Here is a 20,526-nt window from a genome sequence, read left to right as displayed (position 1 = left end):
GGCACAAATATATGAGGTTTGGGTTCAGGGAACTTCTGTTCTGGTACCAGTCTACTGCTCAGGTCCCTCTGTAAACAGGAAAGGGGACCCCTTCCTCGCATCCACTACTGAGGATGTGGGTTAAGCAAAGCGAGGCCACTGGGAAGTTTGTGATTTAGGCCAAGGCAGGGTCTGTGCTGGGTCCATGTCATCAGCCCCCTGAGGAAAACCAGTCACTCCAACCAGAACGTGATGGGGCTTGACAACCTACGAGATGGTTCATCTGGACAGCTCCATTCTCCAGCGCAGGAACATTGCCACCCTGATCCTCTCTTTGGACCAGTCCAGGCTCAGATTTCAGAGACTGGGGCCATGGGGGGTGGTAGAAAGGAGAATCAAGCTTGGATATTCCAGATGCTTATCCCTGCACTCTTCAACATGGGAACACCTGTTTCCTCTGAGTCTTCCCTTGGCAAGAGGGTTTAAGTCCTGCAGTCAAACATTGGGTAGCTGGGCATAGAGATGTTTGTATTAGAGGAGGCTTCTGCCCCTCATCCCTCAGGGCCAAAAGGCAAATAATCTAACTGGCCCAAGTCACTAATGACTGTCCTTCTTCCCCAGTTAACCAGGACCTAATTTTCTCTGTAATTTGGGGAAGGAGAGAAGAGGGGTTGTGAAACCATAAAGGCCCAGATGTGGCAGCCCCCACCTGGAACAGGACAAACTGGAAGTGAGAGAGCTTGAAATATTCCCTTTCTCCTTCTTAAAAAAGACCTAACATTGTAATGGTTTAACAAAATTATTATAATTTCTTTTAAATAACCCACAGACACCCATGACGCTTCCAAATTTACAGAACAAAAAGCACTTGAGAACTTGGCAGAAAACGATTTGCAGCTGGCTCCTCCCAGAAGCTGGCCCCTGCAGACAGGCTCAGTTCACCTCCAGGACCTCGGTCTCCGGGAGGCCGAACTTGGTCTTATGCTGGTCGAAGAGCTTCACCAGGGCTTCCATGTACATGGCATGGTACAGATCGATGTCCTGCTGGGTCGGGTGCTCCAGCTTGGGGATGGTAATGGGCTCACCCACTGCAGGGAGGGGGCAGAGGCTTCTGGTTAGTCAGTGCCATTTGGCCCACCCTCCCTGGGCATTCACCACGATGCTCTTGGCGATGACCTTGTGCTACGGGCCAGCCACGTGCCAGAACTGTGTTGGAAGTGCTCCATTTCAGGTTGTCCCTTTCACAGGTAAGAAGACTGGGGCCCAGGGCGATGGGAAGGGACCTGCCCAAGGCCACCTAGCCACTAAGCAGCAGGCGGGATCAAGCCCAGCTGTACTCCCTCCTCGCAGTACTTAGTTGGGAGCTCCCGTGAGAGGTGTGGGATCCAGGAATGGCTTTGCTTTTGCCTGCTCTGGGCACGTCATTGCCTCTCTGAGCCTTAGTTCCCTCACTGATCACAGGGGGACCCTTCCTTATAGGGCTTTGCTGAGGATTCTGTGCAATAATGCGATATGCTATGAGAATTGTGCTAAGGGCAGAAGGAGAAGGGGACCACTTTCACAAATCCATGCATGATTTTTTTTTTGTCATCCTCCTGCTTGCTCTCCGTACCCAGCTCATCCTGAAGTCCTATCAACGCTATTTCTGAAATTTCTTCCAAGTTCATGCACTTCTCTTCCATCTCTGCTGCGACTCCCTCTGTCCAAGCCAACGGCTACTACAAAAGACTCTGGACTGGTCTTGTGTATTCCGTTTTTGTCCCTTCTAACTCCTTTTTCTAGAGCTTCCCTGGTGGCTCAGCTGGTAAAGAATCTGCCTGTCAATGCAGGAGACGCAAGAGACGTGGGTTTGATCCCTGGGTCGGGAGGATTCCTTGGAGAAGGAAATGGCAACCCACTCTAGTATTCTTGCCTGGAAAATCCCATGGATAGACGAGCCTGGTTGGCTATAGCCCTTGGGGTCACAGAGACGGACAAGATTGAGCAAACAGGCCTTTTATAACTCCTTTTCTATTCAGGAGTCCCAAGGATCACGTTAAAATGCAAATCTGAATCTCCCTTCCCCCAAACCCTCAAGCAATTCTCCATTCTTAAGGTGAAGAGCAAACTCCTTCACACTGGGCACCAGGCCCTATACCTCTCCAGCCACCCTGTGCGAGGAAATGTTCCTGCTGTCTCACAGACATCAGACCTGGTATGGTGTATAACAAGAGTCAGGGTGAGTCTGGGTCATGGGATTTACAATGCAGGAAGTGGATCTCTTTGGAAAAAGTACAAAGCTAAACTTCTGGCCCTGATAACAACTCTAAGTATTTATGTGAGCTTTGGCCCCTGAAGTCCATGGCTTGTGGCCTCCATGCTCTTGTGTGAGTTCTGGACTGTGAACCATTAACAGATACACACACTCCTACAATAGATAATTCCTTGGAATCCTCTAAATTGTCTCATATAAAAGCAACACAACATGGCTGGGGGTGAAGTGCAGCGTTTTTTGCTCCACTTCTCACAGACTTCTGCTCCAATCATATTGACTTCTTTCTGTTCCTCAAAAATCTATGCAATCCTGCTGTGAGAACTTCCTTTAGGCTATTGTTTCTGACAAAAACCCTCTTCCTCTTCTTTTTCTCAGGATAATTCCTATTTGGCCAAGAGTGTAAGAGTCACTCTTCCCTGAGATCCACTAGGACCCTCCAGAGCACATCCTTCTCACCGCCCCCCGTCGGTCTTTACTGTAAGGGGGTCTTCCCTGATAGACTCATGGTCTGCAAACACAGAACTGCTGAGTCCTGCTTTCTCATGCAGACAGCTTAGTTCATGGTAATGGAACTATCCCCCATCTCCCACCCACACCCATCACTGCTATCAGCACCCAAACAGCTCCATGTCCTCGTGGTTTAGAGCACGGACATCAGTGCCAGGGGCCTGGATTTGACTCCTAACTCTGCCACTAAACTAGCTGTGGCACCCGAGTTTAGGGGAGCTTACCGACAGTGGTGATGGGCTTGGAGTAGGGCACCAGCCCCCAGGTGTCGGAGGAGAAGAGGCCTCGACCGTGGAAGATGCATGGGGCAAAGCCAATGTACTTCTGGAACTTCTTCTGCACCCATCGGCCCCAGGAGCCCTCCTCAAAGATCACCTGCTTATACACCTCATTCTCCCCAAAGGAGTAGATGGGAACCAGGTCGGCTCTGGAGGAGAGAGGCCGGGGTCTGTCTTGGCCTAATCACTGGCTTCAGTCCCCCCTGGCAGCCCCAGAGGCCCCAGACACCAGCCAAATTGCCCTCCCTCAGGGCTGTACAAGAGTCACCTGGGGGACCCCAAACCACATGTCCCCTCAGGGACAAATGAGGACAGGCCCCCTGCCCCTGTTGGCAGGTAGGGATCATGTCAGGGTTTTACAACATGGCCCTGACCAGGCCCCTTAGCCTCACTTGCTTTTCTCAAATGGAAAAAGGGGATGGCATTCCTGCAGGACTTTGCAGGAGAATCCAACGGGGCGGTAGAAGTAAATGTGTTCTAATGAAGTGTGCTGAACAGGTGGCTCCAGAATGTGCCCCTGGTTTTCTAGAAAAGGTCACAGAAACCCAAGCTGCCCTGCTCCTCTCTGCCTGTCCTCAGGATTACTGCTCCAAGAAGCCTTCCTTGATATTTCTAGCCACACACTATTCTCCTTCCTGGCCTTCTGCATCTCCTAGCTGTGTGACAGGCTTTGGCATAGGGCACACAGTCCTGCCTCTGGGCCTGGCGGGCCTCTTACCCCACCTGCCGGGGCCCAGGAGACTCAGGCTGCATTTTTGTCCACCCAGCCACCCTTGGCCTGAACCTCTGGTCTCCAACATCCCCTTCCCCCACAGATGGTTAACTCCCTTCTCTGCCTTCCTAGAGTCTGGGTCCTGCCTCCAGGAGGCGAGGAGCTGCTGCCCTGGGCTGAGCAGAGCTGTGGCGGGGTGTGGGCATGCGTGTGCACACACGTGTGCTGAGACGCACTCACCCATGGCGCAGGGCCAGTTTCACAAAGCCCTTGCGATTGCGCAGGGTGACTGCATTCTTGCCGGGCATGGAGCTCAGGGACTCAGCCGCGCCCCCCACCACGATGATGATGGCATTGCCGCTCCCATTCTTTGAAAGCAAGTAGTCTATGGTGTCCCGGTTCACTGGGCAGATGCCTGGGGAGTGGAGGGGGGACACACAGTCAGGGATGGACTTCCTACCTTCTGCACATGGTCAAATATAGACAGAGCCCTGGATTTGGTTCCCAGACCTAGCCCAGCCACTTAGAAGAACAGCCCCACATAAGTCATTCTATTTTCTGAGCCTCAGCTTACTTATCTGTAAAATGGGGATGACACAGGGTTGTTTAGGGAATGCATTCATTTGGCAAACATTCCCTGAGGTCGTAACTCTGCTGAGTGGTGCCAGGTGCCAAGGAATCCCAATAAGTTGGGCTGGTGGGGATCAAGGTGGACAGAATATGAGAGTCATGGACAATGATTAGATTGTGTGAAGGGCAGCACAGGGCCTGGGGATGCCCAGAAAAAGGGGTCAGAGAAGGTTTCCTAGGGATGATGTTATGCTAGTTGAATCCAGAAGATCATATGAACAGTTCTCTCGCCCAGCCCTGAGACACCGGGCCGTGGCTGGCCACATCTCACAGGACCAGACACTAGAGCACAATGGGTTGGCTTCCTGCCCGATGGAGAGGCTCAGACAGGGGCACTCAGAGGTGGATTCTCACCTCCAGACATCAGGTACTCGCGCAGCACTGGCATCCGGAAGTTGCCGGCCAGCGTGGCCAGGTAGGGCCTTATGCCAGGGAACTTCTTGCTCACTTCTGTGGCCTCTGTGCTGAAGTTGCAGAAGGCACCCAGGCCCATGATGCCATGGGGATGGTACCCAAAGATGTAGTTCCTGCTGGTCAGTAAGTTGTGTGTCTTCACCAGCTGCAGGGAAGACCTTGGGTCAGAGCAAACTGGCCAGGAAGGGGTACTGGGGAACACCCAGAGGTGAGGGAAGCACTGGGCATGCCCTGCTCCCCAGGGCCTGGGTCTGAAGGACTGGAGTGACTCCCCCTAGACCTCAGACTCTCATCACTGGGGCCTCAGTGCTGGAGACTTGAAAGTCACCATTGGACTTCGAGTCCCTGGGAAGGGAGTAAGACACTTCCTCATTCCCTGTTTCTCCAGCCAAACACACCAAGTCCTCTTAATTGCACTCTGCCAGCCTCCTTCATTCCCTCCCTCTGGGCCCAGCCCCCTCACCACAGCCAGAGTGACGGCTCTAAAAGCCCAGCGAAATTTCCCTCCCTCTCAGATAAAGAGGGATGTCCAGCTCCCAGCGGGGTAAAGTCCAAGTCCCTAACTTTGGCCGGAGAAGGGACAGAGAGTCTGGCCTGAACAGAAACTTCCTCCCAGGCAGCCAGACTCAGGTCAGGCTCCGATGCAGGAAGGACAAGGACAAGTCACAGCCCTGGTGCCAGCCACACTGGGGGTGGGGAGGTCAGCTGTGCAGCTGGGGTGGCTGACCTGCGGTGCTATCCACCCGAGCTGTCCTGGGATGGTCTCGAGGGTGATTGGCTTCCTTGGGGCCCACCCCTCGCCCTGGGGCTGGCGGCCTGGACACTGGGGTGGGCGGTGCAAAGTTGCCCTAATCCCTGAGCACTAAGAGGTGCCCACCCAGCACTACAGGGAGCACCAAGGGGGTGGAAGGTGCTGAGAGGGATGGAGAGGATGGGCATTCTGTTCAGAAAACATTATTTTTTTCCCAACTAGAAAAATAATGAATAATCAGAGAATTTTAAAAATACAGGAAAGTCAGAAGAAAGTCAAAAGCACCTGTCATACTTCCCTCCAGATAAACCACTCTGACATGTTGAGGTTTTTTCTACTCAAATACACATGTTCTTTTTTTAAAAATCCCCAAACTGAGGTCATATGGTTGATGTAACTTTTATGTAACTACCTCCCAAGCATATCAAAGCTTTTTTTCTTTTCTTATCAGAATCCCTCAGTAACATGTCTTCTCACAGCTATGCTACATGAATAGGATTGTTATCAAACTTACCCGGATAAAAAGCTTTGAAAAGCTTCTAAAATTTCCCTCAGAAATAATGCTTCCATAGATACCTTATTTTTGTCTTCATGTCTGCATTCTTAAGACAAACTTCTAGAAAGACAGCTCGCGGGTCAGAGGGTAGGACCACTTTGGTCTGGTGGGTTGCCCTGCCTCTGGAGACATGGTGCTGAGGACATCCCTACCAGCAGTGCCTCAAGGCTCCCCCTGCCCTGCGCTGGGCCAGCGGGAAGCAGAGCGCCCAGCTACCAGCAGAAGAGCAAGCGCTGAGGCTTCCATGACTCTGGATTTGGAAACTGCCTGGCCGAGGGAAGGACGTCGTGCTCAGCTTGAGGGGGTGGGGTGCTGGTGACTGGTCTCCAGGAAACTGAAATCTGAATCTGCAGGTGATGGAGGCCAGAAGGGGATGGGAGTGAAGGCAGCCGGCATACCTCCCAGCTCTGTAACTACCAGGACATGTCAGCGTGAGCCAGACCCCTGTGCTGTGTACCCGGATGCTCAGGACATTTGTACTCTTTCTTCCTTCTTTGCCTTTGTTGAGCAGATTAAAACTCCTCAAAACCCCAAGTGATCTCCAGCTGCCCACCACATAAAAGGGGAGCAGTAGCAGCTGCTTCCACGGCTAGTGGGGATGCAGCTTGACATGAGCTCCGCGAGGTGGTGGTTTTGGGGTTTTGCCCCTGAGAGCAGCTGCGCCCACCACTTTAGCTTTCGGGAAAGCCAGAATGAAAAAGCACCTTGCGCCAGTCTCCACAGAGGAGGAAGGCATGGAGGTGAGAGTGGAGGCGGCCAGTACTGGAATGGAAACCTGCTCCTGAGCTGAGGTGAGGGCCAGGCCCAGGAACCTACTGGACAGCGTGGGCTGGAAGAGCCCTGATCTGGGCCTTTCCTTCGATTATGAGGTAGACTGAGGCCCAGAGAAAAGAGTTGCTGCTTCCCGGGGAGGTCGCAGCAGATTCTTCCCTACCTCTAGACCTGGCCACCCAGCTGTGCTTTCCCTGGTCCTGAGATACAGATAGGCCACTTGGCGGAAGCCTGGCTGGTCCCTTAAATCTTTTCCTCCCTGCACCCCAAGCCTCCATCTGGTTAAGTGACGTGTCCTGTGGCAGAGTGCAGGTTCTTTGTCTCCAGTGCAGCAATTGGAAAAGCGCAAGCATCTGATATGGCTTTGATCCGACTTTGTGCCACACTCCTCCCCTGGGTGGACAGTGTCCACTCAGGGGGGAGGAGGAAGGGCAGTGCTGATGAAGGCTCTGTTGACGCACCTGATCTCATGTTCCCTGACTGTTTCCAATGGCAAAGTCTCAGCCCCAGGCGCTGGCCAGGCCTGGCCTGCTGGCCGACACAAGCCTGCAAGTCCGAAACAAGCCCAACACAAGGCTGCCTGTCTCCCTGGCAGCCACGGTGGTCAGATAGCTTTGTCCCAGCCTGGCACCTTATAGAGGAGGAAACTCAGAACCAGAGAGCAGAGACTCGCCTAAGCTCACATAGTGGGGCACCGGGGCAAAGGAACGAAGGAATGAGAACACAGGCCCTGAGGCAGACACTGCCTTGGTTTCTATACCAGCCTCACACCTTGGGACAGTTCCTCTTCTCTGGGCCTTGGTAGGTCCATCTGTGAAATCAGGCAGATGGACAGATAAGTGACTGTAAGCTCAGAGAGTCTTTCCTAGTCTTTTCTCCAAAGACCCTGCCCATCGCCACTGGGAGAGGTGACCCGGGCACTGCCCACTCCTCTGCCAGGTAGCTGGTGGTCCTGGTGGCTGGCAGTGAACACATAAGCCCCACCTCTGCTGGGAGAAAGGATGCTCTCTGGGCCAGCAGAGCAGCTCTGATGGCAAAGACCTTCACCGAAAAGGGAGTGGGGAGGCATAGGTGGGTGGGCACAGTTAGAGATCATTCCCCAACCAGTGGCAAGAGGCCAGGAAAAGGGTGTGGTACAGAAGGGTCATACACGGCTCCATCAATCCTGACATCAGTTCACAAAGGCCAAACTTCCCTGCACAGAAGAGGAGCCAGAGGTCCCGAGGGTCAGGGACTCTGCCAAGACCACCACCAGGCAAGGGCAGAGCCCAGGATGAGGCATGAGGCCTCAGGCTCAGCCTGGCTTTGGTTCTGGCAGGACCTAGGGCCCCTCCCAGGGCCAGCTCACCTGGGGCATGCGGATGCAACCCCCAGCTGACTTCTTGGAACAGAGGTGAGACAAGGGACATGGGTTTTGTTTTTGCTCTTCAGGGAGGGTAGAGATCAGTGGGAAAGGGTACTCGTCTGTCCCAGCTCTGACCAACAGTCATCAGGTCATCCTGTTCCGGATGGAGGGAGCTATCAGCCTTGAAGAGGTTTCCTGGGGGGCAGGCTACTCTGGGGCCCCCAAGGAAAAAGCCCCAGCAGAGAGAAAGAGTCCATAATCCCTCACAACAAACCATAATTTACCACTTTTCTAGCATGTGAACAACTCCATGTCACAGATAAGGAAAATGAGGCTTAGTGGGCTTGAGAAGCATGCTCATGCTCATAGTCCCATGTGCAGAAAGTGACAAAGTCCAGCAGGATCCATTAGAAGGGCAAGGGCAGGGACCAGGCACACTCTTCTGCATCCCCATGCCCAGCAGAGCCCAGCAGGGCACAGGGGCTAGAGTGCACTAACAGAGGCCAGCGAACAGAGGACCTCAGCGAACAGGAAAGGACCTCAACCCAGGTCTCCAACAGCACAGCAGAGGGAGGGAGCCCCGTGCAGTGAGGCTCAACCCAGCAGGGCACACCTGGACTGCATCTCTCCCAGAGCAAGAGGCAGTAGGAATTCAGTGGGAAAGAGCGTGGGGCCCACATTCTAATACTAGTCCTGGCACGGAGTCACTGCGCAACTTGGACCAGTCCTTGTCCCTCTTTGGGACTTAGTTTCCTCACCTTCAAAATGAGAGGGTTGGGTCCTATGAGGCAACATCCTCCTAGCAACAACAGCCTTGGTTTCCTTGCAACCAGAGAGACGGGGTCAAGAAAAGGGAAGAGCAGGGACGCTGACTCCAAAGGTCTTGGGGAAACTGGGCCCAGGCTGGGATGGGCAGAGGGAGCCAGCCCGGGGTGCAACCCCTACAATATTGAGTACAGCAGAAAAATGCAAGGTTACCTGGCCACCTCCCCCAGGCAGCAGGCCAGGATGTCTCAATCGCTGACTCACAACAGCAAACACACACCACCCTGTATCATGCACAGTCCCACATTCACACATGCTTTCTCCACTCTTCAGACCCCACTGATTTCTGCCGGGTTACTGCAGCACCTGGGGTGTGCCAGGGTTGGGGTGCCAGGTGAGCTGCCTAGACAGGTCTCTCCCTTGCAGGGAAAGCCTTCAGGATTCTGCCAGAGTTCTCCACCATCCAGCAGCATCACCCACGTGCACCAGGGCCTGGATGCCCCGGCCCTACCAACCTGGCTTGCAGACCACCGGCAGGGGGCCTGACAGAATGGCACTGAAAGCCAGACCAAGCCACTTTCTATCTTGTCAGGACCTTGAGTTTGGTCCCAGAGGAGACAGATGCTCAAAAGACCAGTGTGGGAGACCCGAGGCAGCCAGTGGCTCAGGAGGAAGGAAACCTAGAGATCAACTTGGTCTAAACTGGCTGTCTGCAGGGAGACAGCACCTCAGCTTCACCCAGGGTCAGACTGGGCTGCTTTTCCTGCCTCTGTCCTCCAAGCCTGAGGGAAGCTTGAGGATTTGTCCAAGCATATCTCCCAGAGCTCTGCTGCATAAGGGGGCAGTGTCCTGTGGTGGGGAGTGTCCAGACTTGAAGCAAGACAACAGCTGCAGTCTTGGCTCAGTTCCCTGTTAGCCTCATTCAGCTGTGCTCCTCTCTGGCCTTCAGTTTCCTCTTCTGGAAAAATGGGATAAAATGAATACCCGCCATACAGGGTGCAGCAAGGGTTAAAGGAGACTCCTTGGGGGAAGGCACTGGCCCTGAAAAGGCTCCCGCGAACAGAAATCCGCCCTTCCCCTCCACCTTCTCCCCATCCTCCCCATCCCAGGCTTCTTGCTCAAGCTCAGGCGCCTGTGTTCTCATGATTTTCCCTGCCCTTTCAGTGCTGCTTCTCTTCAGGATGGGGTTCAAGGAGCAGCACCTTCAGAAGCCTTTCCCAAGCACTTCAGCAGTGAGGCTCTCAATCTTCATTCACTGCACACCAAATTTTCTGGCCCCTTATTCCCATGACCAGGACCCCTGGTGACCCACCCACGACTGGCTGAGAGAGGTGAAATTTCTGTAAGAGCTTCAGAAGGAAAGAAAGCTCCTCACACCTATTGCTAATCTTGGTTCAGACCAGATAAACTTGGACTACCTTAGTACTGCTCTTGATAAATCATTTCCTTTTTTATATTTTTTGGCTCCGTCATGCAGTTTGCAGGATCTCAGTTCCTCGACCAGGGAATAAACTGGGGCATAACAGTGAAAGTGCTGAGTCCTAACCATTGGACCACCAGGGAATTCCCAGTCACTTCCATTTTAAGTTATGACTTTAATATTCACTGAAAGCAGACAAGCAATGGCCATAGTATCTACTCTTATTCCTGCTTCTTACATCACCCAGAATCTCAGTATCTGAAACAGCTTTTAGATCCAAATGCTAGAAGTCTTGTTTACCCAAGGAACAAAGAACCTTCTTTCTTTCTGAAAATGAGGATCAATAACTAGCATGGTTCCCTTTTTGCCTTGGCTACCAGGAAGCTCAGAGGTGATCATGAAGTTCAGTCACTGAAACTCTGTTGACAGTTATGGATGAATTATGTTTTCCTCCAAGTCTTGATTTTTCTTTTTACCTGGTACAGAATTATACGTATGTATCCTAAACTGCCTCACATCCTGCATAAAGCAGGGTAGAAGATCGACAGATGCTCATAGTGGGAGATGTCACATAGTTCAACCCTGCACACATGATCGCTGTGGATGGGTAAGTTAAGGCTTGACTTCAGATTTCCCATCCATTCCTACCCTCCCAAGATAACACCTGCAAGTTTTTACCTGAATGGGAAAGTAGTCTCGAAAGTAGCGCCACACAGCCCAGTTTCGGACCCACTGTGACCTCCTGCCACCTTCCAGGGAACAAAACACAGTGTTGAGAAGGAGTAGGAGTGGGGGAGGGTGACATTCGGGCAGAGCCAGTGTGAACCCCTGAGCTGGGTGACCAGCACCCTAGGCAGCATCCTCCCCCTCCAAGCCCCTTTCCATGTTCATTCCCTCACATTATGGACACCTGGCACTGAGTGTGAGCTCCGGTGAGAAGCATGATGGCAACCTTAGAGACTCCCCTGCCTTCAGTACCATGCCCAGGCTTAGCCCGACACTATTCACATAGTAGGTGCTAACGAAAGAAGGGGCAGTACCCATGATGAGGAACTTCAGCTTGTGCAGGAGGGAGTGTCCCGAGGGCGGGGGAGTCAGGCAGGGCGACCTGCGCTCCTACCTTTCTTGGGTGTGTTCCAGTCAAACACCAGCCAGGTGAAGTAGAGCACGGCGATGAGCCAGCAATCGGTACAGAATGCGTACATGAGGATGGCGCTGCAGGCCACTCCTGGGGAAAGGCAGATGGTCCTGGGTCAGGCCTGTGCTCCCGACACGGGCTTTAGCACCCTCTGGACACAGTCACTGGGTGACTGAGTGTCCACTGTGGCCCTAAGCTAGGCACACCTGGGGCCCTGGGCAGAGGGCCATGGGGAGGGTGGAGTGGGGAGGGGGGGAAGATGTTCCTGAGAGCAGCAGGCTCACGGGACACGAGCCTCATCTTCTGGATTCTCATGGGCTGTCCCAGCATCAAGAGGCATGTGGGCTCCATGCTGTCTGGGCAGCAGCACCACAGGTGATGGACATTAACTTAGAGCCTTTCAGCTGTCCTTTCTGCCCCTCCTTGTGTGTTCTCCCCACCTGAGTGCCCGTCAGAATGGCTGTGGACGAGGGGAGGAACCTGCCAAGTGCCGCTGTATCTCAGGACTTGGGCTGAATCACTGTCTTGAGTGTGAGGCAGGGTGACTTTTACCCCATTTTGGAGATGAGAACACTGAAGCTCTAGGGGGAGGGAACTAGTCCAAGGTCACCTGCCAGGATAGAGGCAGAGCCGGGATTCAAACTCAAGTCTGACTGTTAAGTCCAAAATCTGTACCAGGCTTTAGGAATTTACCTCAAGCTAGAAGGCCCAGACTGCCACTGGAGGGACCCAACAGAGTGGGATTCCCGCTCCAGGAGGCGGGCTGGCCCCCTTCCCACATAACTGAGCACCAGGCAGTCCCCAACCAAAGCCCAGAGCCCATCAGCCTCTCTCTCAAAACCCCCAGCAGCACACTTGAAGACCACTGGGGCCAGCTTCCAGGGGTCCCTTTATTCTGGGCCTGCTGGCCATAAGACTGAATAACCTGGCACAGAAAGCCCTCTTCAGGGCTTTCATCTTTCCGATTTTTACCAAGGCGTCAAAGCAAAGCTTAGACCTCAACTCCAGCATCATGCCATCCTCCTGCACGGATCTCTTACCCCTGAATTCTCTACATCTTTGCCCCCTGTCACTTAGCAGAGGACCAGGGCATCTGGCACTCATGCTTGGGAGAAGGATGGCCTCTGGCCAGCATCCCCTGCACTGCTGGGAGGGAAGCCGACCCCGGCTGCAGGCCCCCTCTGCTGGGCGCTGCACTGGTCACGGGTGCTCCCGGGCTGCCAGGTCTTCGATTCCATGCTGTCTTCTTCCCACCTGCTCAGTCCCCTCCAGTTTCTCGAGGGAGCAGGGAGGGCCAGACACACACTCCACAAGCCAAAGGGCAGGAAAATGGTGATCTCTTGTCATCCGCAACCCGGTCCTGTTCTAAGCTCCTGAGCTAGCCTCTTGCCAAGGGAGCTAAATGTGGTGCAACTATCTTGGGACCGGCAGTAAACACAGACTGGCCAGGTGTCCAGGTTTTCAGGACCACCTTAGGAGTGTGACATCATAGATGGAGAAGATGAGTCTCTAGGGAAGTATCTGGAGCCAACAAAACCCTGTTAAAGGCCAGCTGTGAAGTACTTGAGGCAGCTTGGTGAATGGCAATGTTTAAGTTAGGGCCACTTACACAGTCTCTCACCTTGTTGAGTGGTTTGCCCCTGGTCCCCTTTCTTAGGCCTAGAAAAAGGGTCACAAGCCCTCTAGACTCCACAGGGTATCCAAGTACCTTCAGAGGCTAGATGGATGCTCCAGGTGGGCCTGGGCAGGGTTGTGAGGTTCAGGTTAGGATCTGAGCAGCCTGGAAACCTAGCTGCTGTCAAAGCCCTAACTTTGCTGAGGGGGCTCCAGGACCAGAGCGGGAGGAGCCCCAGGCTGCACTGCCTAAATGTCTGAGCTCTCTGGGAAGCTTGGAGTCCCTGTCCACTGTCCTTACTCTGGTGCTGAGGCAGCCTGGGAGGAGGAAAAGAGAACAGATGAAGAGTCCGGAGACTGCATTGTAGTTCTGGACTTTCTCAGCTGGGGGGCCCTGCTCCCTCTAAGCCCTGTGTGTCCACAGCTGTCTCATCGGTATCTGCCTCCCCCAGCAGACTCCTTCCATCAGAAGGCCCTTCAGTCCCTGGGCTCCTTGGGAGCTGGAACCAGGTCAGACGACCTTCTCCAGCCCCAGCAACCACGACAAGAAAGGTTTATTGAGCAAAAATGAGCTAAATCCATCACACAAGTTTGCTTTTCTCAGAGACTAAGCCCAGTCCTCTGAACAGGGGGCTCCCTGGTCCATTCTTGTAGGGCAAGGGACTGCAGCAGGAACCCCCCCCCCCCAGTCCCCTCAGGTCCAGGAGATGTAAACAATTTTTGGCTCCACATGCAGAAGGTTCAGGACCCACCTTTACAATCACCCCTCCCCACAGAACACAGTCAAGCTTGTGATTCAGAACTGCTCCTCAAAGCCCGTGAGCGGGCAGCCTATGGCTGCCCAATGCAGGGAGGCAGCAGTCAGGCCCATGAAGAGCGTAGACACGCTCTTCCATGAAGCTGGGGCCCTGCTGGCTCACTGGCCACGGCCCATCCTTGAATCTCCATTTCCAACAGGGTGTTGGGAAGATTACATGAGATAATGTGGGAAGAAGACTTAACACACAGTTAAGTGTCTAATCTGGAGATCCATGGACTTGGATGGGGGAAAAAAATAACATCTTAATGTTCCTTCATCTCTTATAGAAATGCAACACTTCCTTCATTTATGGATGTACCAGACTGCAGTAGTCTTAGCAGTCTTTATGCCTGCTGCTAGATCTTTTTATTTAACATAGTAACAAAAAACAATGTGTCACTATATGTGGAATCTGATTTAATGCATGCGTGTTTATATTTTAATATCACTGGCTTCCTTTGAAATCCAGTGTGTTTTGTATTATGCATTTAAAAACCCAGAATGAAGCAACTCCTGCAGTTCAATTCCAGAAAAATAAACGACCCAATCAAAAAGTGGGCCAAAGAACTAAATAGACATTTCTCCAAAGGAGACATACAGATGGCTAACAAACACACGAAAAGATGCTCAACATCACTCATTATCAGAGAAATGCAAATCAAGACCACAATGCAGTATCATGTCACGCCAGTCAGAATGGCTGCTATCCAAGAGTCTACAAGCAATAAATGCTGGAGAGGGTGTGGAGAAAAGGGAACTCTCTTACAGTGTTGGTGGGAACGCAAACTAGTACAGCCACTATGGAGAACAGTGTGGAGATTCCTTAAAAACTGGAAATAAAACTGTCATACGACCTAGCAATCCCACTGATGGGCATACACACTGAGGAAACCAGAATTGAAAGAGATGCGTGTACCCCAATGTTCACTGCAGCACTGTTTATAATAGCCAGGACATGGAAGCAACCTAGATGCCCATCAGCAGATGAACGGATAAGAGAGCTATGGTACATATACACAATGGAGTATTACTCAGCCATTAAAAAGAATGCATTTGAATCAGTTCTAATTGATTCATTCAAATGAGGTGGATGAAACTGGAGCCTATTATACAGAGTGAAGTAAGTCAGAAAGAAAAACACCAATACTAACACATATATATGGAATTTAGAAAGATGGTAAGGATAACCCTGTATGCGAGACAGCAAAAGAGACACAGATGTATAGAACAGTCTTTTGGACTCTGTGGTAGAGGGAGAGGGTAGGATGATTTGGGAGAATGGCATTGAAACATGTAAATTATCGTATGTGAAATGAATTGCCAGTCAAGGTTCAATGCATGATACAGGGTGCTCGGGGCTGGTGCACTGGGATGACCCAGAGGGATGGGATGGGGAAGGAGGTGGGAGGTGGGTTCAGGATAGGGAACACAGGTACATCCATGGCGGATTCATGTCAATGTATGGCAAAACCAATATAATGTTGTAAAGTAAAAAAATAAATAAATAAATAAAAACTGAGATTAAAATAAATAAATAAATAAAAACTCGGAATGAATAAGGTTTAGAGCCTTAACCAGAATACCAGGGGGACCTGGGGCACAGGAGTGGTGGCACAGAGTCACTCCATCGTTCCAGAGGGAGGCCAACAGTGCCACAGCATCCTTTGCAATGCCAGGCAAGTCTCTGCCAGCTGATGTGGGTGGCAGTGGAACGGAGTGGCTGGGGCTGCTCAGGGCAATAATTAGCAGCAGCTCGGCAGACCTGCCCGTCCATGCAGGCTTGGCTCCCACCTACACAAGGGTTTCGGGAAGATGCTGAGCCGGTTTCTGGGCTGTGGTTAGACTTGATCAATTATTAACCTACAGCTCGGGGCAGCCCCTGCCGCATGCTATAGGAGTCTGGGGTTCTACACGCTGCTCAGCATCTCATCAGCTAAGCTCTGACCCACTAAGACAATAGGACAGTGGTGGCTTCTGGGAGCTGGCACAGCAGACTGGGGCCTGGAGGCTGGAGTCCATGTGGTCTTGCCAGTCAGAATGGCTGCTATCCTAAAGTCTACAAGCAATATATGCTGGAGAGGGTGTCACTTCCTTCTTGTGTGATTCTGGACAAGGCTCTGCCCTCACGGGGTGCCTGATTCTTACCTGAAAACAGAGGGATGGTCTCTACTCCAGGATTCTAAAAATTGGCCAGGCAGGCCAAGTTGGAAGTTTGAGCCCTGAGGGAGCCAGTTTAATCTGCTCTGTTCCCTAGACCACTGTTCCTTTATCTTGTTAAGGCTCATTGTTGTTGTTCAGTCGGGTCTGACTCCGTGACCCTATAGACTGTAGCACACCAGGTTCCTCTGTCCTCCACTATCTCTTGGAGTTTGCTCAGATTTATGTCCATTGAATCTGTGATGCTATCTAACCTATGGTTTTTCCAGTAGTCTCATACAGATGGGAGACTTGGACCATAGAAAAAGCTGAATGCCGAAGAACTGATGCTTCTGAATTGTAGTGCTGGAGAAAACTCTCTTGAGGGTCTCTTGGACTGCAAGGAGATCAAACCAGTCAATCCTAAAGGAAATCAGCTCTGAATAGTCATTGGAAGGACTGATGCTGAAGCTCCAACACTTTTAGGCCACCTGATTCAAAGAGCTGACTCATTGGAAAAGTCCTGATGCTGGGAAAGACTGAAGGCAAAAAGAAGAGGGCAGCAAGGGGTGACAGAGCGTCAGCGGCTCAGTGGACATGAATTTGAGCAAACTCCAGAAGATAGTGGTCCATATGCCTCTGTAAAAATCTGAGGATAGCAACTGCCCTTCATCCAGAAAAATGTGAATATACTCTCACACGTAATTTTCTATCTAGTCTTGGGGGCTCATAGCCCCTCAATGCCCACTCTTGGGCCTTAAAGTGAAGACTGGCCATTTCAGACCAGGCACGCTGATTTCGGGCTCCCTGGTGAGCACTCCAGGCTCCTGTTTAATTTTTAATTCTGCCACTTAATGAGCTTCACCATCTCTGAGTGTCACTGAGCCTCTATGAGTCTCCATTTTCTCACCTATGAAGTGGGAAACCTAGTCCACTGTGTGTGTGTATGTGAGCGCATGCACACGTGTGTGTGAATGTGCACACGCTCCGTCATGTCTGACTCTTTGCAACCCCTTAGACTGTAGCCCACCAGTCTCCTCTGTCCATGGGATTTTTCAGGCAAGAATACTGGAGTGGGTTGCTATTTCCTTCTCCAAGGGATCTTACTGACCCAGGGATTGAGCTCACATCTACTGAAGGGGCTCAATAACTAGCACCCCCATTTCCATCATTCTGCCCTGCCAAGGGAGGGAGGGGCAGCTGCTGCCCTGGAAATGTGGTCTCAGAGGCTCCCAAGCCTCCTGGGAGGATGGCTCAGCACTGACATGGTAACTCCTGATAATCCCCATAGGCCTGAACTACCCTGAAGAGCAGGCCAACCAGAGGGACTCACTCAGGCACTGGAATGTACTCTGTAAAGCTCAGCAGCAGGTGTGTCTGCCCTGACATGCTGGGGAAGGGACACCTGGCCCTGGGGAAGAGGAGAGACTGCTGGGGGAGCAGGGCCTGGCTTAGGCAGGGGTCTTCCCTCCTCCTGGACAACCCACGGTGCCCTGACCCGGGTCTGGATGGCAACCCAGGGGACAGGGGCACCAATCTGGACCTGCAGAAGAAACAACTCAAGCACTGATGTGGGCAGTGTCAACAGAAGAAAGGAGGAGCTTTGAGCGGGTGCGGAAGTAGCTGGGGGCAGTATTCGACAGAGGGTGGGTGAGGCTGGGGTCGGGGGGGCTTGGAGGGTATGTCCCAATAGGAGCTCCCATAGGTTGGGGACAACCCGCACCAGCCCAGGCCCTGTGTGGCCTGTGTGGCAGCCTTTTCCTCATATCCAAAGTGAGTAAACTGATTTTTAAGGTGTTCAAGGAACCTGTGTAAAGTCACAGAGCTTATGTTTAGTTGAGTTGGGACTAATCCCAGGGCCAGACCAGACGAAGACAATGCAACGTGCCTGCGGGAAAATGTCTGTTGGGAGGCAAGGTGGCATTTGGGAACAGCACATGCTTTGGCGGGGGTGGGGGTGGGGGCGGGTCCTGTAGACCTGGACTCAAATCTGTGTGACTTTGGACAAGTTACTCACCTTCTCTGAGACTTGGGCTTTCTATCTGTGAAATGGGAACCGTACTACCACCTCCCACTGAATCTTACTGAGTCCCCAAGCTTGCCTGGGGTATAGCACTTGATAGGAGACCAAAAAGGACCCCTCAGCTCTCTAACATCCCCGCCTGCCCTCACCCTCTGAGCCCCAGCTTACCCAGCACGAGGAAAGACAGGACCCACTGTAGCACCGAGATGACTTGGAGCTGCTTCTCTACCTTGGACCTGTTGAGCCAAGTGACGGAAAACAGGTCCTGGAGGGCAGAGAGGATGCTGGAGCCAGTGCCTGTGACAGACAGAAGATAGATGTCAGCCTGTCCTCCCTTCCCTGCAGCTGCAGAGTGCCCCACACCAGCCCACCTCCCCACAGACACCTTCCTAGACAAGGGAGGGGCACAGGCCAAAGAATCAGACCGACCTGGGCTTACATCCCGGCCCTGTCACACCACAGTTTTGTAATTCTGGGCTACTCACATGCTGCACTTGCCTCTGCCCCAGTTTCTATATATACCCAGTGGGAATGATGTCCCCCCAACAAAGGGTTATTTTGGAGACCAAATAGGGTATCCAAAGAGGCGACGGGGAGGCTTGCCATAGTTTCCAATTCTCATTCCTCACCTCTACCCCAGTCAAACCCCTTTCTTTTCCTTTATCTGGATCTAGTACAAATATTTAACCTTTGCTATCTGGGTCTATGAGGCCAGGGACAGAGGGCCAACATCCAGTTTGTAATGTTTTTTTTTCCTCCAAGTGTACTTTGAGCACCCCTAATCCTTGACCCACCCCCACCCCTTTATCTCCAGGACTAATACCCTCTCCCAGGGAGCTGAGCCCTCTTGCCCTAGCCCAACACCATCAATACCACTTTCAGGGGAATTCACACTTTGAGCTTTACCTCAGTGCCCAAAGCCCAGGGCTGAGAGAGGAACTGGGCAGGAACCTCTGCTTCCCTAGAGGATCCAGCGGCCACTGAGTTTTGGGCAGCCTGGGACACTGAGAGCTGCAATTATGTTTGCTACCAAGCAAGTGCCAAGGCTATAAATTCAGACAAGATGTGCTCAGTTAATTGGTTCTGTGGCTGTACCCCCAGGACGATGCCCTAGATTCCAGTGGCTGATGGGCAGAGGGACCAGAAAGCCTAGTGACTACAGAGGAGAGGCAGCGCTCGGGAGGAGCATGGGCGAGGTTCCTGACACAGCCCCTCTCCTTCTGGAAGCTGGGCCAGAGGACTGTGCCCCTTTAAACCCCACACGTGCTGAGCCCCAACTGCATGCCCTTCGCTCAACACATCTTCACTGACTGTGCTGGTCAAATTCCTTCTGATGACCCACTCTGCAAGGCCCCTCACTGAGCCACAATCTTGTCCTGGAGGCTCTCATGACCTTTCACCCTGGCCTAAGCAGAAGCGGGAGGGAGAGGGGTTTAGGGGTTTACATGCAAGCCTTTGTATTTCTTTAAAATCTGCAGAGCAACAAAGTCACAGTGGGGTTTAGAAAGGGACATGGCACTCATCTGCTGAAAGTTCTGACTTTTAGGAAGCACAGCGATAACCAGCAGGACTCAAGGCAGACTCCTCAGTCCTGTTGCCCTCCCCTGGTCTCATGGAGCAGAGAGAGGGGGAATCCAGGGGTATGGCAGAAGAGTCAGATCCCAGTGCAAACCCTGGTTCCACTCACTATGCAGGCACGACCTCAACAGCGTACTGTCACATCCAAGACACGGTACATACTGGGTACTCAGGAGCAGCCATACCCGGGGTGGAGGTGGTGGTGAGTGAACTCACCAAAGCAGATGAAGAGGCTGGTCCACACAGGAACTCCAGAGGCACATGACGTTCCTCTGCTCTCAACATATATATCCAGCATCACAGCCCTTTCCACCTCCACCCTTTCTCAACACCCCCTCCTGGAGCCTGAGAGCCCTCTCGGGTCCTCTGGCCTAGTCCATCTGGACCTCTGGGGAGGCTGAGGAGAGGAGCACTGAGTTGTCCAGGGCTACCCAGCCAGGGCTGGGACCTGGATTCAGAGGATAGCAGATGCCAAATACAAAGGGCTCTACCCATGGGACACTGCAAGTCTAAGGGTGGTTTGTGCTCAGAAGTGAGGAGAGTCCTGGGTGAGTACAGGAGGTAGGGAAATGAGGCCAAGCACAGGCCTGAACCCCCTGTCCAAGGGACCCCTAGCTGCTGGCTCTCCCTCCTAGCTGTGTGGAGTGAAGGCAAGCAGGGGTCATGGCAGCTGAGACCCTGCCCTTGGGTCTGGAGCAGGCAAGGCACCTTGGCTACAGAGAGGATAGAATGTTCTCCAGCACCTCCCTATTCAGAGTCCACCCTGGGAGCTGTTTAGAAATGCAGGGCCCCAGCCTAGATTTACTGAACTGAGATCTGCTCAGTCCAAAGTCTCAGGTAGGGTAAGTTTGGGGTG

The 20,526-nt window shown here is 52.5% G+C and overlaps 1 protein-coding gene across 3 annotated transcripts in view; it reads right to left on the bottom strand.

Moving 5' to 3' along the window:
• DGAT2 (diacylglycerol O-acyltransferase 2) overlaps positions 1–20,526 on the bottom strand; it is a 38,526-nt gene that overhangs the window by 5,698 nt on the left and 12,302 nt on the right. For 2 of the 3 annotated variants that reach the window (XM_027979550.3, XM_060399448.1), the window contains exons 2-8: positions 18,261–18,389; positions 11,503–11,610; positions 11,061–11,131; positions 4,715–4,919; positions 3,971–4,145; positions 2,965–3,167; positions 1–1,067 (exon numbers count right to left, since the gene is read on the bottom strand). The exon at positions 1–1,067 is cut by the window's left edge and continues 5,698 nt beyond it. In XM_027979550.3, the coding sequence (XP_027835351.1) occupies positions 913–1,067; positions 2,965–3,167; positions 3,971–4,145; positions 4,715–4,919; positions 11,061–11,131; positions 11,503–11,610; positions 18,261–18,389 (1,046 nt within the window). In that variant the 3' untranslated portion in view covers positions 1–912. Of the gene's footprint in view, positions 1,068–2,964; positions 3,168–3,970; positions 4,146–4,714; positions 4,920–11,060; positions 11,132–11,502; positions 11,611–18,260; positions 18,390–18,577; positions 18,726–20,526 lie in introns of those variants that run through there. The other variant, XM_042233266.2, reaches the window with a different exon arrangement.

The sequence above is a fragment of the Ovis aries genome, chromosome 15 (genome assembly GCF_016772045.2).
Source record: "Ovis aries strain OAR_USU_Benz2616 breed Rambouillet chromosome 15, ARS-UI_Ramb_v3.0, whole genome shotgun sequence".
Lineage (NCBI taxonomy): Eukaryota > Metazoa > Chordata > Mammalia > Artiodactyla > Bovidae > Ovis > Ovis aries.
Note: the sequence above shows the minus strand (reverse complement) of the source record. Positions and strands in the feature narration are given on the sequence as shown.